Genomic DNA, 19,489 nt, shown 5'->3' on the forward strand with positions numbered 1-19,489 from the left:
AAGATCTAGCTTCCTGTCGAATTTGGTGTAATTCCGTTCAGCAGTTTCTGCTGTAGCCAGTCTTAGAGAAATCCATGGAAAATGCAAGGGGACATTGCATTTTGGAACCCCCGCCCCTTTTTTCACAGCCTCAGCTTGACAAATCACCCTGAAAGTTACAGGGAGGAGCCGAGGGAAGTGAATGAATTTTTTTTGCCAGAACGTTTTGTTAAAATGTGTCTAAACTTAGCAGTGAGCTAGATCTTCACCAACCCAAACGTGTTTTTTTAATTTGGTGTACAGGACTGTTGCAGGAGCCAGTGTGACTCCCTTAAGCCTGATAGAGTCCAGCAGGATAGAAAAACAATTTAAAAATTAAAGTAAGTAGGTTGGGTGTCCTTTGGGACAGGCCAGGCCCTGCAGCCAACTCCACCCATCAAATGGGTGCATGGCGGCAGTGGCGTAGCGTGGGTTGTCAGCACCCGGGGCAAGGCAAGTAATTTGCACCCCCTAACCCGTGGATTTTAGCACTCGAGTCCCCCCCCCCCACCCCCCCAGATGTTGCGCCCGGTGCGGCCTGCCCCCCAGCACCCCCCACGCTACGCCACTGCATGGCGGTGGTGGTAGGTGGGTGGGTAGGGGGAGTATTTGGCCACACATGGGATGTTAGGTATGGCAATAAAAATGTTAATATGTTAAAAAAAATAAAAAATACAAATACAAATTCACTGGAAAAAAACAAAGGTTAAAGTGATGTTATAGTTGGGTGAAAATTTCTGGTAAAATGTAATATTTAAAAAAATGAAATTGACAAGTGGCAGTTAAATCAAATAACTATAAACTTGTGCCCCTGCCATGTACTGCTTATGACCTCTCGTTACATCTCTGATTACATGGTTTATGACATCATTGACATCTGAAATTACGTAACAGATAACATCATTGTGCATGGCAGGTGTGCAAGTTATAGCTACTTGAGTTAAATATAATTGGTGAATTTCAGTGATTTTTCGATTTTTAAGTGTTACATTTAACTGAAATTTTCACCCAACAATAACTTAACTTCAACCTTTGCTTTTTTCAGGGAATATCTGAGTTTTTTTTTTCTTAAAGTTAAAGTGAGAAATTGTTTCCATTCCTAACTGTAACATCACTTTAACCTTTGTTTATTTCAGAAAAAAATAATATCGAAGACTTCATCGTTAAGGATTTTTTCCCAACCAGACTCTCTTTTTTACCTAGTTCACACTATGTTTATTCCCATCATTTCCACTCTTGCAAGGTTCAGTTTATAAATATGTATCAAAACGTACGTGCAAATGAAGAGAGCAAATGGATAAAGGCCAAAGGCGTAGTTTGTTGTATGTAAATGATGAGAGTAAGTGCTTCGTTTCCAAAACAATATTCCACCTCACAGCTCCCTAATCCACTACTAGACACTCACTGCCTCTTTACTTCAATTCTTATAGGCTCTCTTTCAACCTGCTTTTTTCCTTTGTCTCTGTATTTGAGTATTTCTCTTCCTTTCCCCTTTTACGTTTTCTCTCTTGTCCTAGGGTAAAGTCGATTGAGGAAAAATAGGTCACTGTCCCTAGAAACGACTACCAGTGGGCCCCACCCGGAACCACAGGGTCAAATTAAGCATGGATGGCAGGATATTATATGCAAACTATTGAAGCACCTAAAGTGTGAACTAGTCCGATATTGCTACTCCCTGGTACTTTCCTGCGTGTCATAAAACATAAATGGTAAAGAAGGGGAGAGCACAAAAGCAGCACTAGAACTGAGGCATTGTTTTGAAATGTAGGTGTTAAAAGCTTGTTGGGATTATGGCCACAGTATGGCACAAACTATCAAAATGGCAGACAATATTTCTTTCTGTTTCACTCCATGACCAGCATGTGTGTGTGTGTTATTAAACTATAATTCTGTGCTACATTACAAATAAATGAAACTTACTTTTTAGGTTCAAATTCCTCAGGGTACAACTCTTTGTAGCCGCTGTGATCCCACCTACAAAGAAAAGAGAACACATACTGATCAACAAATCAGCATATTACATGCAAAACCTTCAGATATGAAAACACAATATGATAAAAATCAAGTGGGGAACATGCAGACCATCCAACACATAATTGATATTGAAGAAGCATTTTCTTTACGTAAGATTACCTATCCTTTTAAGAATCTGTATACCCTAGACTCTCTTGTGCCAAACAGATCTGGAAAAATCGGATAAAGAAAAGTATAACACACACATAGAATTGTATATTCCATTTCCCTTGTTTGAACATTGCAACCAGGAGCTAACCAAGAACACAGCGGCTTCAATAAAGGATGACGAAACTGAGGACTGACTAGACAGTAAGCTTGGTTTATCAGGAGTCTTCTAAAACAAATGCTGTGACATTGTTGGACGTACAAGTGCTTCAGAAAACTAATATACCAATGCATTCTCGAGAGTGACAAAAGAAGGCCTAAAAGAGTAGTTTAGAGCTCTTGTGAGAGAAAGACTAGAGTGGAGGGGGAGGGGGAAATGTTCTAAATAAATTTTGTGCGGCCACAGCAGGCAATCTGACTCCTAAGGGGACAGTGGATAATTTTCAAATGTGGACTTCTCAGCCGCAATCCACATGCGTCCTTTCCTTATACTTAAAAGTGAATACAAAATAGGTAGAAAGAGCAGAACTTTCAACCATTCATATTTCAGTGACACTCTTTCTGGTGGACTATCTAGCTGGAGATTCATCACCTTTTTATTTACTGTAACAACTCCCACAAGCCAACAGGCAGATCATTCATCAGACTCTGTGGCAGCCTCATTGCACTTTTGGAAGTGGTGATGCAGAGCCATAAATTGGTGGTACCCTTGTGTGGAGAAATCAGTTCCAAGACAGTTCCCGCTCCCTCAGACGCAGATTTACAGACAAGTAACTAAACAGGCAGTGCAAAATCTACAATGGGATCTAATAACATATTAAACATTTACTCCATATAATGGGTAGAAGGAGGGGTCAGTGATGAATCTGGGGTTATCTACAGTACTCACCAGTAAAAGTGTTACCTAAATTACGTAACTTCTTCATGTAAAGGTGGTGGGTCTGGCAAATTGATACCAGGAAGTCTTGCAGGCAAAACAGTCCTGCAGACAGACCTGAAAATCAAGACAATAGTGCTTGGTAAAAGTGTTGCAACCGACCAGATGTCCAGCATCAGCACACCCCATATCTAAGCCGTAGTGTCAGCCATGGCCCTGGTAAAATGATCCAGAAGGCTCTCAAGAGGTTCTTTCTTGGTCAAAGCAAAGTATATCTTGATGTAGAGGTCTATCCACCTCGATGATGTCCAGTTCTAAATCACCATTACCTTCTTTGCACAGGCAGATCCAACAAAGATTTGGTCATCAATCCTTTGCTCCTTAGTCTGATCCAAGGGCTCTCTTCAGATCCAGCTTACAAAGCCTCTACTCCGTAGAGGAATGTGGCTGAAAGAAGAAGTGGAAGCATAGTGTACTGCCCTTCATGAAAGGATGCCAGAGTCCGGAGTACCAACTTGTTTGCAAAGAGGTGGCAAATGTAAACCGCACCAAAAGAACCTGTAGCTCACTGACCCGATAAGCCTCAATAATTGTGATGATAAACACATACATAAGGATCAGCAACCTCAAAGAATAGTTGGAAGAGTAGGCTGTGGAGGTTCGGACAAAGATCCCTGCCCTTTTGTTGGTACAACAGGTCCTCTCAAAGAGGCAGGAAGAGCAGAAGACAGATGCAGAGTCAGAATTTCAGAGTAGCAGATCCACTCAGCACAATTTGGGGTTTGCTGGGGATATATATCAATATGATCTGAGCCCAGGTCCTCTTGACCTTCTTCTTAACTGAGGAAAGCGGAAGTAGAGTTCAGAACACTTACAGGAGTCAAGCCTCCCCCAGAAGGCAAAACACATCTCTTTACAAGCCAGAAGTGGTAACTCCATGTGCAGAGCGCATGATACTAAGTGCTCTCAGCAGTGGCGAAAATATGCACCCAAAGCATGCTACTGGACGCATGCGGCTTGATCCATCTCTGGGTGCAGACACCAAAAGTAGTCTGCCATATGCCATCTGCACAGCTTGTATACACTGCTATTCAGGGAAGTGGCTAGGTGACAGATGGTAAGGAGAATCCCCTGAAGGTCCAGCTATCTCCATGCACATTGGCATGTAACACGCAAACTTACTCTGCCCTGCCTGTTGTAGCACCACAAGGCAGTAGTGTTATCTGTTAGAAACTGAACAGGTTGCTCCAGGTCCCTGATCTCCACCACATCCAGGTGGCACCCACCCAGAAACAATGCATTCATCACTCTGGATGGGGAGTGCTGCACTAAGCATGGCCTGTACCAGGCCACCATTAAGGCCTCTGTCAGGGTTGCATAGGAAGGCAGTTACGGTTCAGAACTTGAAGGACTTGAATTCCACATTACTGTGAACAAATGTGCCTTAGTACCCACAGTAGACAACTGCAGTTCTAGAACCTTTGCAGAGTACCACCATGAAAGAAATGCTTTTTTCTGTAAAGAGTCCCAATGGGGAGTCCAGCTTAAGAGAGATATTAAGGCCATATGTAGGTCCTAACACAGACCAGCATCAATTTAGTGAGGGAGGAGCAAATTGTCAGCCTCCTTGTTTTCTTTATGGGGAAACATGCTGAATGCCTTGCATATAATCCAAATCAGACCTACAGACAGTCTTCAACAAACTGTAATATGGGCATCGAGGCAAGGGCATCATAGGGAAATCTTCCAACACTAAGGGCTAGACTTTGGTGATCCTGCAGTGTGATACTGGTCAAGATCTAGCCTAACTAAGGGCCTCTAGAGACAGGTGTGGGACCAGCTGAACTGGCATGGTATTTCGTAAAGGTGTGGCGGCACAGCCTGGATCCAGCAGGAGACCAGGTGTGGGCCTAGAAGAGTCTGTGCTGGAGAGGCCATGCCGGCTGAAGCATAATTTAAGCTCTGAGAAGATCTATGCAGCCCCAAAAGGTGCTCCGGGGGAACCAGAATCAATTAAAAACCTCCAGATTTGAAGGCCACAACTGCTCTGATGATGATGATGATGATAACTCGGGAATTCAGGGCACATTAGCTCCAACAGAGGAATGGGATTGTAGTGGGACAATGCGAATCCTTAGAACTTCAACTGCATGGCATCCCCCTGGAAAAGGAGAGGTCAGGAGGTGTGAACTCTTGCTCAGATTTTTTTGTGTATGTGTCAAGACTTTGTCTTGGACTTACCCGAGACAGTGACCAGGATCGATACCAGAAGGACCTCGGACTTAGAACATGTTGCACTTCTTGTGCTCTGCGATGTACAATTTGGTCCATGCTAGACTTAGGTGCATTCTGAAAGACTTGTGGCAGAACTTTCAAGTCAATATCAGTCCACAACTATTTATAGCTCAGTGGTGTCACTTCGGGAGTGGAGGCAAGGCCACCGCAGAGTCAGGGGGCACCACCTTCCACAGCACTGGAGCTGCTGCATGCAAACATTCCAGATCCAGTGTTGTGACTGGAGGAATTCAAAAGGTGAGGAACCTTAGGTTATAAGGAGGGCAAGGAACACATCTAGAAAAACAAAGGAAATAACAGGACTACTTACGCATAATAAGTCACACCTAACCTGTGCAAACATTTGAGAAAATACACACCTTGCGTTATCTAGTGAGGTTCTGCTTTGTTTTGTTTCATAGATCTCTTTTGTATGCTTCTCAAGTTCTCGGATTTTCCACATTTCTGATTCTTCCTGAATCTGCAAGAACATTCCAAAATAGAGTCAAAGAATCCACAGCAGAGCAGTGACAAAAGTCATGAATATCACAGTTATGGTACCAAGTTCAGTGATAACAGAACACTACATTCCCATTGGCTGTGAGGTTTTCCACCACATTCACATGCTATGCATAGCTCTTCTGACATCTAGTGTTGGGCTTGGAGTGTTACAAGTTGTTTTCTTTCAAAGAAGTCTTTTCAGAGTCACATTGCGCATGGGCATCGACTCCATTGTTAGATTGTTTTCCCGCAGAGGGTGAAGGAAGGAGTGATAGAGTATAGAAATACAAAGAGACGTCCATGCAAATGTAAATGTATATACATTTGTACAATTGCTAAAAACTTAAACAACTACAGCCTTTCGGGGAGGAGGGAGGGTGCATGTGAATCTGCAGCACTACATGTCTCGAACAGATGTACACTGGGTAAGTGACATTTTCCGTTCGATGGCATGTGTAGCTGTAGATACACATGCTATGCATAGACTACAAAGCAGTTTATCCTCCCAATATGCGGTGGCTAGCCTGTAGGAGTTCAAGTTGTTTGAAATAATGTCTTTAAGACAGCCTGGCCTACAGTGGCTTGTTGTGAGAAAACATCAACACAGTAGTGTTTTGTATACGTATGGGGAGTTGACCATGTAGTTGCTTTACATATATCAACCATTAGTATGTTGCCTAAAAATGCCATTGACACACCTTTCTTTCTTGTAGAATGTGCTTTAGGAGTGATTAAAAGTTGTCTTGTTACAGCATGTCTGTATACATCTAACAATCCATCTTGCTAAACCTTGTTTTGATATAGGATTTCCTGTATGTGGCTGTTGGAAAGCTACCAAAAGTTGCTTTGTTTTTCTAAAATCTTTAGTTCTGTCAATAGAGTACATAAGAGAGTACATAAGGTGGTCCCATGAGGCTGGTAAGTACGATGTTTAAATTCCATGATGGAACAGGGGGTGTTCTAGGTGGAATAATGAGTTTTAATCCTTCCATGAAGGCTTTAATAACAGGAACTCTGAATAGAGAAGTATGCTGAATAGTTTGTAAGTATGCAGATATTGCAGTAAGATGTATCTTAATGTATGAGAAAGCCAAATTTGATTTCTGAAAATGAAGTAAATAGCATACAATATCTTGTATAGATGCTGTAAGTGGATCAGTGTTTTAGATAGACCGTAGTAGACAACTCTTTTCCACTTGTTTGCGTAGCATTGTCTAGTAGTAGGTTTACATGGTTGTTTAATTACTTCAATACATTCTGGTGGAAGTTTTAGCTAACTAAATTCTATGAATTTAGGAGCCAAATTCCTAGATTGAATGCATTGGGGTTTGGCTGCCTGATATGACCTTTGTTTTGTGTTAAAAAATCTGTTCTGATTGGTAGTTTGAAATGAGGTACTACAGACAGATCTAGGAGTGTTGTGTACCAATGCTGGCGTGCCCATGTTGGTGCTATGAGTATCATGGTGAGTGACGTTTGACGTAATTTGTTGATTAGAAAGGGAAGGAGTGGGAGGGGGGGGAAAGCGTAAGCAAATATCCCTGACCAATTGATCCACAGATCATTGCCCTTGGATAGGGGAGGTGGGTGTCTGGATGTAAACTTTTGGCATTTTGCATTTTTGCTTGTTGCAAATAGATCAATGTCTGGTGTTCCCCACTTTTGAAGTGCTTGGGAGTGAATCTCCCATTCGTGTATTTGTTGGTGATTTCTGCTGAGGAGATCTGCCAACTGATTGTCTATCCCTGGAATATATTGTGCTAGTAAATTAATTTGATTGTGAATTGCCCATTTCCAAATTGTCTGGGCTAGAAGGGACAGCTAAGATGAATGTGTCCCGCCCTGTTTGTTGAGGTAATACATGGTTGTCATGTTGTCTGTTTTTATGAGAACATTCTTCTGTTTGAGAAGAGGTTGAAACGCTTTTAGGGCAAGAAACACAGCTAATAATTCTAAGTGTTTTACGTGTAGCTGTTTCTGTTTGACATCCCTTACCCTTGAATGGTCTGATTGTTTAAGTTAGCTCCCCAACCGATCATTGATGCATCTGTTGTAATTATGGTCTGAGGCACAGGGTCTTGAAATGACCGCCCTTTCATTAGATTGCTGCAATTCTACCATTGAAAGGACATGTATCTGGCAGTTCATCAACACTAGATCTTGATGTTGACTGTGTGCTTGTGACCATTGTTGTGAAAGGCACTGCTGTAAGGGCCTTATGTTTAGTCTTGCATGTGGGACTATCGCTATGCAAGATGCCATCATTCCTAGAATAATCATGCTAAATCTTACAGTGTATTGCTGATTTGGCTGTATGAATGGTATTAGATTTTGGAAAGCTTGTATCCTTTGTATATTTGGATAAGATGGGGCTAGTTGAGTATTTAGGATAGCACCTAGATATGGTTGTACTTGTGCTGGTTGAAGGTGTGACTTTTTATAGTTTAGAGAGGAACCTAGGGTGTGTAGTGTTTCTATCACATAACAACTGTGTTTTTGGCATTGTGTAAGATTGCTTGATTTTATTAGCCAATCGTCTAGATATGGAAAGACATGGATGTGTTGTCTTCTTAAGTAGGCCGCCACTACTGCTAGACACTTTGGGGGTTATTACAACTTTGGAGGAGGTGTTAATCCGTCCCAAAAGTGACGGTAAAGTGACGGATATACCACCAGCCATATTATGAGTCCATTATATCCTATGGAACTCGTAATACGGCTGGTGGTATATCCGTCACTTTATCGTCACTTTTGGGACGGATTAACACCTCCTCCAAAGTTGTAATCAGGCCCTTTGTGAACACTCTTGGAGCAGTTGTTATGCCAAATGGCAACACCTTGTACTGGCAGTGTTTTCTTGCTATGACAAACCTGAGGTATTTTGTGTGAGCTGGATGGATGGGTATGTGGAAATACACATCTTTGGGATCTAGAGCAGTCACGTAATCTTGTTTTTGAAGAAGTGGAATAACATCTTGCAGTTACCATGTGAAAAAGCTCTGACAGGATGTATAGATTGAGAGGCCTGAGGTCTAATATGGGCCTGAGGGGGCCATCTTTTTTGGGAATCAGGAAGTATAGAGAGTATACTCCTGTTCCTTGTTGAGAATGTGGAACTAGTTCTATTGCCTGTTTTAATAGTAGAGATTGTACCTCTTGTTGTAACAGAACTGTATGTTCGGGGGACAATTTGTGATATTGTGGTGGGATGTTTGGAGGGGTGGAGATTAATTCTAGGCAACAGCATTGCGGGTAATTGATAATACCTAATTGTCTGTGGTAATATTTCGCCAATGAGAGTGGAATTGCTGTAGACTTCCCCCCCACAGGAGATGTGTGGAGTGGAAGGGATGGAAGTAAGTCACAGTTTAGGTTGTGTTGTTATCTGTTTAGAGGTTTGGAATTTACCTCTATTTCTGAAGTACTGACCTCTATAAGATCCTCTAAACCCACCTCGTTGATACTAGGTTTGTTGTCCTGGTTTTGTTTGGGAGGTGGAAACCTCTGAGGATTGTGGCTTAAAACCTCCTCGAAACTGTGGTCTGCGAAAGGAACCTCTAAATGGGGTGGTGTATAAAGCACCCATCGCTTTCGCAGTATCCAAGTTCTTCCATAGTTTTTCAATAGTTGTGTCTACATCTGGGCCAAAGAGGTGCTTTTTAACGAAAGACATATTAAGTACTGCCTGTTGAATTTCTGGTTTAAACCCAAAAGAGCGTAGCCGTGCATGTCTTCTGATTGTGATGGCAGAGTTTACACTCTTTGCAGCTTTATCAGCAGCATCAAGGGCAGGTCTTATCTGATTATTGCCGATCGCTTGTCCCTCTTCTACTACCTGTTGTGCCCTTTTCTGGTGTTTCTTTGGGAGATGCTGTATAATATCTTGCATTTCATCCCAATGAGCCCTATCATACCTGCTAGAAGTGTCTGAGAATTTGCAATTCTCCACTGATTTGCTGCTTGTGTAGCAACTCTTTCTGCTGCGTCAAATTTTCTACTCTCCTTATCAGGAGGCTATTTGCCCTCTTTCTTGATGCACTGACTACCACTGAGTCTGGAGGGACCTGGTGAGTGATGTAATCTGGGTCAAAAGGTGCAGGCTTATACTTCCTATCAATTCTAGGGGTGAAAATCCTAGCTTTTACAGGCTTGCTAAAAATTGCGTGTTTAATCATTCCTGGTAACACTGGGAGACACTGGTACCTGGAACATGTAGAAGATAGTGTATTAAATAAAAAATCATCTTCTAGTGGCTCAGAGTGCATGGTTACTCCATGATAAGCTGCTGCCCTAGATATTCATTGGGTGTATGCAGTGGTGTCTTCTGGAGAAGGTTCTGATGGGTAAATGTCTGGGTCATTGTCCGGGATGGGCTCAGGGTCATATAGATCCCATGGGTCTGCCGTACCTCTGAATATAAAGAATGTGTTAGAGAAGGCAGTGGTGGTGGCTATTATGAAGTGAGAAAGACAGCTGTGGAGATTGAGGAGGAGAAGTATGGAGAGGTAGTGGTTTCTCCTTTTGTTTTTGCACCTTCGCTGGTGGCTGTATAGAGTCTAGATCCTCTTGGAAAGCCAGCTTCCTTTTGGTTTTTAAAGGAGGTGCAGTGAGGATTCTTCATGTCTCCTTATGAATAGGTATTCTGGACTATCTCTCATCCATAACCTGTAAAATTGGTTCAATCTCAGGCTCTTCCTCAGAAGTCTTATGAGATTCCATGATTGGTCTTGTAATCGGTCTTAATTGTTTGGAAAGTCCTTGTTCCTCTGTATAAGGAAATGCCTCCTGGGCATGGTTACCCCCTGACTTTTTGCCTTTGCTGATGCCAAGTTATGATTTGAAAGTGTGCTGGGAACCTGCTAACCAGGCCCCAGCACCAGTATTCTTTCCCTAAATTGTACCTTAGTCACCACAATTGGCACAACCCTGGCACCCAGGTAAGTCCCTTGTAACTGGTACCCATGGTGCCAAGGGCCCCGATGTCAGGGAAGGTCTCTAAGGGATGCAGCATGTTGTATGCCACCCTGGGGACCCCTCACTCAGCACATACACACTGCTTGCCAGCTTGTGTGTGCTGGTGGGGAGAAAATGACTAAGTCGACATGGCACTCCCCAAAGAGTGCCATGCCAACCTCGCACTGCCTGTGGCATAGGTAAGTCACCCCTCTAGCAGGCCTTACAGCCCTAAGGCAGGGTGCACTACACCACAGGTGAGGGCATATGTGCATGAGCACTATGCCCCTACAGTGTCTAAGCAAAACCTTAGACATTGTAAGTGCAGGGTAGCCATAGGAGTATATGGTCTGGGTGTCTGTCAAACACGAACTCCACAGCACCATAATGGCTACACTGAAAACTGGAAAGTTTGGTATCAAACTTCTCAGCACAATAAATGCACACTGTTGCCAGTGTGCAATTTATTGCAAAATACACCCAGAGGGCATCTTAGAGATGCCCCCCCTGAAAACATACCTGACTTCCAGTGTGGACTGACTAGTTTTTGCCAGCCTGCCACACACCAGACATGTTGCTGGCCACATGGGGAGAGTGCCTTTGTCACTCTGTGGCCAGGAACAAAGCCTGTACTGGGTGGAGGTGCTTCTCACCTCCCCCTGCAGGAACTGTAACACCTGGCAGTGAGCCTCAAAGGCTCATCCCCTTTGTTACAGCGCCACAGGGCATCCCAGCTAGTGGAGATGCCCGCCCCTCTGGCCACTGCCCCCACTTTTGGCAGCAAGGCTGGAGGAGATAATGAGGAAAACACAGAGGAGTCACCCACCAGTCAGGACAGCCCCTAAGGTGTCCTGAGCTGAGGTGACTCTTAGTTTTAGAAACCCTCCATCTTGCAGATGGAGGATTCCCCCAATAGGATTAGGGATGTGAACCCCTCCCCAAAGGGAGGAGGCAAAAAGAGGGTGTAGCCACCCTCAGGGCCAGTAGCCATTGGCTACTGCCCTCCCAGACCTAAACACACTCCTGAATTCAGTATTTAGGGGCTCCCAGAACAGAGGAAGATTGATTCCTGCAACCTAAAGAAGAAGAAGGACTGCTGACCTGAAGCCCTGAAGTGAAGACGGAGACGACAACTGATTTGGCCCCAGCCCCACTGGCCTGTCTCCCTACTTCGAAGAAAACCTGCAACAGGGACGCATCCAACAGGGTCCAGCGACCTCTGAAGCCTCAGAGGACTACCCTGCATCTTTGAGGACCAAGAAACTCCCGAGAACAGTGGCCCTGTTCAACAAACTGCAGCTTTCTGCAACAAAGAAGCAACTTTTAAAGACCACACGTTTCCCACCGGAAGCGTGAGACTTTCCACTCTGCACCAGACACCCCCGGCTCGACCTGTGGAAAACTAACACTACAGGGAGGACTCCCCGGCGACTGCGAGCCCGTGAGTAGCCAGAGTTGACCTCCCTGAGCCCCCACAGCGACGCCTGCAGAGGAAATCCAGAGGCTTCCCCTGACCGCGACTGCCTGTACCAAGGAACCCGACGCCTAGAACCAGCACTGCACCCACAGCCCCCAGGACCTGAAAGAACAGAACTCCAGTGCAGGAGCGACCCCCAGGCGACCCTCTGCCTAGTCCAGGTGGTGGCTACCCCGAGGAGCCCCCCCCCCCCACCATCGCTGAAGAGACCCCCGGGTCTCCCCATTGATTCCTATCAGAAACCCAGCGGCTGTTTGTACTCTGCACCCGGCCGCCCCTGTGCCACGGAGGGTGTACTTTCTGTGCCTGCTTGTGTGTCACCCCGGTGCCCTACAAAACCCCCCTGGTCTGCCCTCCGAGGACGCAGGAACTTACCTGCTGGCAGACTGGAACAGGGGCACCCCTATTTCCATTGAAGCCTATGTGTTTTGGGCACCACTTTGACATCTGCACCTGACCGGCCAAGAGCAGCTGGTGTGGCAATTTGGGGTTGCCTTGAAACCCCAATGGTGGACTACCTTGGACCCAACTTTGAACCCTGTAAGTGTTTTACTTACCTGTGAACTTAACATTTACTTACCTCCCCCAGGAACTGTGATTTTTGCACTGTGTCCACTTTTAAAATAGCTTATTGCCATTTTTGTCAAAACTGTACATGCTATTGTGATTATTCAAAGTTCCTAGAATACCTGAGTGAAATACCTTTCATTTGAAGTATTACTTGTAAATCTTGAACCTGTGGTTCTTAAAATAAACTAAGAAAATATATTTCTCTATATAAAAACCTATTGGCCTGGAGTAAGTCTTTGAGTGTGTGTTCCTCATTTATTGCCCGTGTGTGTACAACAAATGCTTAACACTACCCTATGATAAGCCTACTGCTCGACCACACTACCACAAAATAGAGCATTAGAATTATCTCTTTTTGCCACTATCTGACCTCTAAGGGGAATCCTTGGACTCTGTACACACTATTTCTTACTTTGAAATAGAATATATACAGAGCCAACTTCCTACACTCTGTATAAGAGGATTTTTTCAGCTCCGAAGTGTGTCGTTTTGTGGGTCCCGAAAAAGTAGTCGAAGGTCTCGGCTCTGAAGCCAATTGCTGTATTTTCGACTAAGAGGAATGGGTCTTTTACTGGAGTCTGAAATGGTGCCTTTAACAGATTTGCTTGACTCAGAAGTGGACGGAGGAGTGGCCTTTTTCGGCTCCGACCCCGAAGGACTGTTGCCAACAGTCTTTTTGGGCCGAACCATGGCCTTCTGGCAGTGGTGTACCCAAAGCCTTTAAATGTTTTTTCTGCAAGGGTGTAGGAGCAGACGTACTCACATGCTAGCCAGCTGTGATGGGTCTGTCGTCTTCCGATTCCTGTTCAGAGTCTGTGTCTCTGATGGAGACTGCTGTCTGCGCCTGCTATTCTTCCATGACGTTGAGATGTTCGCTGCTTTTCAACACTGTTTTGAGTCTTCGGGCTCTGCGATCTCGGAGGGTCTTCTTCGACTGAAAAGATCGACAGGCCTCACAATCTTCCTCCCGATAGTCTGGAGAAAGGCACAAGTTACAAACCAAGTGCTGGTCTGTATAGAGGTACTTCGCATGGCACCGAGGGCAGAATCGGAATGGAATCCGATCCCTCAGGCTTTCCATGCGGTAGGCCAGAGTCGGGCGCACGCGCAGCCAAGGACGAAAAGTGAAGGTTCCGACGGTACTGCTGGTACAATGCTAGATGGGAAACACAATCGAAACTATACCGACGAATACGGTGGTTTTCTGTGGTTTTCCGAATCGAAATCTCGGAGCGAGAGGAAAGGCGTCCGAACTCGACCACGGAAAGAAAACAGCAATTAAGTCGATGCCCATGCGCAATGGGCCCAAGCAGAGGAGTCACTCGATCCTGTGACTCTGAAGAGTTCTTCGAAGAAAAACAACTTGTAACACTCCGAGCCCAACACTAGAAGTCGGAAGAGCTATGGATAGCATGTGCAACTGCAGCGACACGTGTGTGTGTGTGTATACACACACACACACACACAGATAGAAAATGTCACTTACCCAGTGTACATCTGTTCGTGGCATGTTCCACTGCAGATTCACATGCTGTGCACTGTTCCTGCCATCTAGTGTTGGGGTTGGAGTATCACAAGTTGTTTTTCTTTGAAGAAGTCTTTTAGAGTCACAGGACTGAGTGACTCCTCCCTTTCGGCTCCACTGCGCATGGGCATCAACTCCATCTTAGATTGTTTTCCCACAGAGGGTGAGGTAGGAGTGGTAGAATGAGAATAGTAGAGATGTCCATGCAATGCAGTAGATGTGTATGTACATAGTTTGTGCTAAAGGAATAGTTATTTACATATATATACAATTTCTAATTACAACTTAAATGGCTCCTGGGGAGGTGGGAGGGCGCATGTGAATCTACAGCGCAACATGCCACGAACAGATGTACACTGGGTAAGTGACATTTTCCGTTCGATGGCATGTATAGCTGTAGATACACATGCTGTGCATAGACTACAAAGCAGTAATCCTCCCAAAAGCAGTGGCCAGCCTGTAGGAGTTGAAGTTGTTTGAAATAATGTTGTAAGTAGAGCCTGTCTGTAAGGAAATGCCTCCTTGGCATGGTTACCCCCTGACTTTTTGCCTTTGCTGATGCCAAGTTATGATTTGAAAGTGTGCTGAGGCCTGCTAACCAGGCCCCAGCACCAGTGTTCTTTCCCTAACCTGTACCTTTGTTTCCACAATTGGCACACCCTGGCATCCAGGTAAGTCCCTTGTAACTGGTACCTCTGGTACCAAGGGCCCTGATGCCAGTGAAGGTCTCTAAGGGCTGCAGCATGTCTTATGCCACCCTGGAGACCCCTCACTCAGCACAGACACACTGCTTGCCAGCTTGTGTGTGCTGGTGGGGAGAAAATGACTAAGTTGACATGGCACTCCCCTCAGGGTGCCATGCCAACCTCACACTGCCTATAGGCATAGGTAAGTCACCCCTCTAGCAGGCCTTACAGCCTTAAGGCAGGGTGCACTATACCATAGGTGACGGCATAAGTGCATGAGCACTATGCCCCTACAGTGTCTAAGCAAAACCTTAGACATTGTAAGTGCAGGGTAGCCATAAGAGTATATTGTCTGGGAGTCTGGCAGGCACGAACTCCACAGCACCATAATGGCTACACTGAAAACTGGGAAGTTTGGTATCAAACTTCTCAGCACAATAAATGCACACTGATGCCGGTGTACATTTTATTGTGAAATACACCCCAGAGGGCATCTTAGAGATTCCCGCTGAAACCATACCCGACTTCCAGTGTGGGCTGACTAGTTTTAGCAGCCTGCCACACACCAGACATGTTGCTGGCCACATAGGGAGAGTGCCTTTGTCACTCTGTGGCTAGTAACAAAGCCTGTACTGGGTAGAGGTGCTTCTCACCTCCCCCTGCAGGAACTGTAACACCTGGCGGTGAGCCTCAAAGGTTCACACCCTTTGTTACAGCACCACAGGGCCCTCCAGCTAGTGGAGTTGCCTGCCCCCTCCGGCCATGGCCCCACTTTTGGCGGCAAGGCCGGAGGAGATAATGAGAAAAACAAGGAGGAGTCACTGGCCAGTCAGGACAGCCCCTAAGGTGTCCTGAGCTCAGGTGACTGACTTTTAGAAATCCTCCATCTTGGTGGATTCCCCCAATAGGATTAGGGATGGGCCCACCTCCCCTCAGGGAGGAGGCACAAAGAGGGTGTAGCCAACCTCAGGGCTAGTAGCCATTGGCTACTAACTCCCCAGACCTAAACACACCCCTAAATTGAGTATTTAGGGGCACCCCAGAACCTAGGAAACTAGATTCCTGCAACCTAAGACGAAGAAGGACTGCTGACCTGAAAGCCCTGCAGAGAAGACGGAGACACCAACTGCTTTGGCCCCAGCTCTACCGGCCTGTCTCCCCACTTCAAGAAAAACTGCAACAGCGACGCGTTCCACAGGGTCCAGCGACCTCTGAAGGCTCAGAGGACTACCCTGCATCTAAAAGGACCAAGAACTCCAGAGGACAGCGGCTCTGCTCCAAAGAAGAAACATCTTTGCAACAAAGAAGCAACTTTTAAAGAACACATGCTTCCGCCGGAAGCGTGAGACTTTGAACTCTGCACCCGACGTCCCCAGCTCGACTTGTGGAGAAACAACACTACAGGGAGGACTCCCCGGCGACTGCGAGCCAGTGAGTAGCTAGAGTTGACCTCCCCTGAGCCCCCACAGCGACGCCTGTAGAGGGAATCCAGAGGCTCCCCCTGACCGCGACTGCCTGTTTCAAAGAACCTGACGCCTGGTAAAGACACTGCACCCGCAGCCCCGAGGACATGAAGGATCCGACCTCCAGTGCAGAAGAGACCCCCAGGTGGCCCTCTCCCTTGCCCAGGTGGTGGCTACCCCGAGGAGCACCCCCCCCCCCCCCCTTGCATGCCTGCTTCGCTGAAGAGACCCCTTGGTCTCCCATTGAACTCCATTGCAAACCCGACGCCTGTTTGCACTCTCCACCCGGCCGCCCCCGTGCCGTTGAGGGTGTACTTTTTGTGCTGACTTGTGTCCCCCCCGGTGCCCTACAAAACCCCCCTGTTCTGCCCTCCGAAGACACGGGTACTTACCTGCTGACAGACTAGAACTGGGGCACCCCCTTCTCCATTGAAGCCTATGTGTTTTGGGCACCACTTTGACCTCTGCACCTGACCGGCCCTGAGCTACAGGTGTGGTAACTTTGGGGTTGCTCTGAACCCCCAACGGTGGGCTACCTTGGACCCAACTTTGAACCCTGTAGGTGGTTTACTTGCCTGCAAAACTAACAAACACTTACCTCCCCCAGGAACTGTTGAAAATTGCATTGTCCCGTTTTAAAATAGCTTATTGCCATTTGTGTGAAAACTGTATATGCGAATTTGCTAATTCAAAGTTCCTAAAGTTCCTAAGTGAAATAGCTTTCATTTAAAGTATTGTTTGTAAATCTTGAACCTGTGGTTCTTAAAATAAACTAAGAAAATATATTTTTCTATATAAAAACCTATTGGCCTGGAATTGTCTTTGAGTGTGTGTTTCCCATTTATTGCCTGTGTGTGTACAACAAATGCTTAACACTACACTCTGATAAGCCTACTGCTCGACCACACCACCACAACATAGAGCATTAGAATTATCTCTTTTTACCACTATCTTACCTCTAAGGGGAACCCTTGGACTCTGTGCATGCTATTTCTTACTTTGAAATAGTACATACAGAGCCAACTTCCTACACTGTCCCACTGTGGCTTGTTGTTTTGCTAACACATCTACACAGTAGTGTTTGGTAAAGGTATGAGGTGTGGACCAAGTGGCTGCCGTACAAATCTCTGTCATTGGTAGGTTGCCTAGAAAGGCCATTGTTGCTCCTTTCTTCCTAGTGGAGTGTGCCTTTGGTGTAATGAGTAGCTCTCTTTTAGCTTTTAGGTAACAAGTTTGTATGCATTTGACTATCCAACTGGCTATGCCGTTTGGATATAGGGTTACCAATATGGGGTTTTTAGAAAGCGACTAACAATTGTTTAGTTGTACGAAATGGTTTTGTTCTGTCTATATAGTACATTAGTGCTCTTTTTATGTCCAATGTATGCAGTGCCCTTTCTGCTACTGAGTCTGGCTGTGGGAAGGAGACTGGGAGCTCCACAGTTTGGTTTAAATGAAACAGTGAGATGACTTTTGGCAAAACATTAGGATTTGTGCAGAGAACTATTTTATGTTTGTGTACTTGTATAAAGGGCTCTTCGATAGTGAATGCTTGTATTTCACTAACTCTTCGTAGTGAGGTGATGGCTACTAGAAATGCTACCTTCCAAGTTAAGAACTGGATTTGGCAAGAGTGCATGGGTTCAAAAGGTGGACCCATGAGTCGTGTAAGTACAATACTAAGGTTCCACAAGGGTACTGGTGGGGTTCTTGGAGGTATGATCCTTTTTAATCCTTCCATACAGGCTTCAATAACTGGTATTCTAAAGAGTGATTTTGCATGTTTAATCTGCAAGTAAGCAGAGATTGCAGTGAGATGAATTTTAATGGAATAAAAGGCGAGATTTGCTTTTTGTAGGTGTAGTAAGTAACCCAAAATGTCCTGTATGAAGGCATCTAACAGTGTGATTTTGTTTGCTTGGCAGTAGAAAACAAACCTTTTCCATTTATTGGCATAGCAATGCCTGGTGGTAGGTTTTCTTGCCTGTTTAATGACTTCCATACAGTCATTTGGAAGATTTAAATAGCCAAACTCTAAGACTTCAGAAGCAAGATTGCTAGGTTGAACATTGCTGGATTGCGGTGCCTGATCTGTTGTTTGTGTTGTTTTAACAGATCTGGTCTGGTTGGAAGTTTGATGTGAGGTACTACAGAGAGGTCCAACAGTGTGGTGTACCACGGTTGGTGTGCCCACATTGGTGCTATGAGTATTAGTCTGAGTTTGTTTTGACTCAGTTTGTTTACTAGAAAAGGTATGAGTGGGAGAGGGGGAAAAGCGTAAGCAAATATCCCTGACCAATTGATCCATAGAGCATTGCCCTTGGACTGAGGGTGTGGGTACCTGGACGTGAAGTTTTGGCATTTTGTTTTGTGGCGAACAGATCTATGTCTGGTGTCCCGCACTGGAGAAAGTATTCTTGTAGTATCTGGGGATGTACTTCCCACTCGCGAGTTTGCTGGTGATCTCGACTGAGATTGTCCACTAATTGATTGTGAATGCCTGGAATATATTGCGCTATTAGGCGAATGTTGTTGTGAATTGCCCAATGCGAAATCTTTTGTGCTATGAGGCATAGTTGTGATGAGTGTGTTCCCCCTTGTTTGTTTAGGTAGTACATTGTTGTCATATTGCCTGTTTTGACAAGAATGTGTTTGTGAGCTAGAAGAGGTTGAAATGCTTTTAGTGCTAGGAAGACTGCTAGCAGCTGTAAGTGATTTATGTGTAGTTGTTTCTGTTGACTGTCCCAGTGCCCTTGTATATTGTGATTGTTGAGGTGTGCTCCTGTAGGAGGCTGGCCTGGCTTGTAGTGGGTACCAAGGGGTACTTACACTCTGTACCAGGTCCAGTTATCCCTTATTAGTGTAGAAGAGGTGTTTCTAGCAGCTTAGGCTGGTAGAAGGTAGCTATAGCAGAGCAGCTTAGGCTGAACTAGGAGACATGCAAAGCTCCTACTATACCACTGGTGTCATATGCACAATATCATAAGAAAACACAATACACAGATATACTAAAAATAAAGGTAC

At 45.2% G+C, this 19,489-nt stretch overlaps 1 protein-coding gene across 5 annotated transcripts in view; it reads right to left on the reverse strand.

Annotated features, from left to right (window-relative positions):
- NKAPD1 (NKAP domain containing 1) overlaps positions 1-19,489 on the reverse strand; it is a 248,975-nt gene that overhangs the window by 126,051 nt on the left and 103,435 nt on the right. For all 5 annotated transcript variants that reach the window (XM_069224985.1, XM_069224983.1, XM_069224984.1 and 2 more), the window contains 2 exons: positions 5,671-5,771; positions 1,939-1,992 (listed from right to left, as the gene is read on the reverse strand). In XM_069224985.1, the coding sequence (XP_069081086.1) occupies positions 1,939-1,992; positions 5,671-5,753 (137 nt within the window). In that variant the 5' untranslated portion in view covers positions 5,754-5,771. The remainder of the gene's footprint in view (positions 1-1,938; positions 1,993-5,670; positions 5,772-19,489) is intronic.

This window comes from Pleurodeles waltl, chromosome 3_1, assembly GCF_031143425.1.
Source record: "Pleurodeles waltl isolate 20211129_DDA chromosome 3_1, aPleWal1.hap1.20221129, whole genome shotgun sequence".
In the NCBI taxonomy this organism is placed as follows: Eukaryota; Metazoa; Chordata; class Amphibia; order Caudata; family Salamandridae; genus Pleurodeles; species Pleurodeles waltl.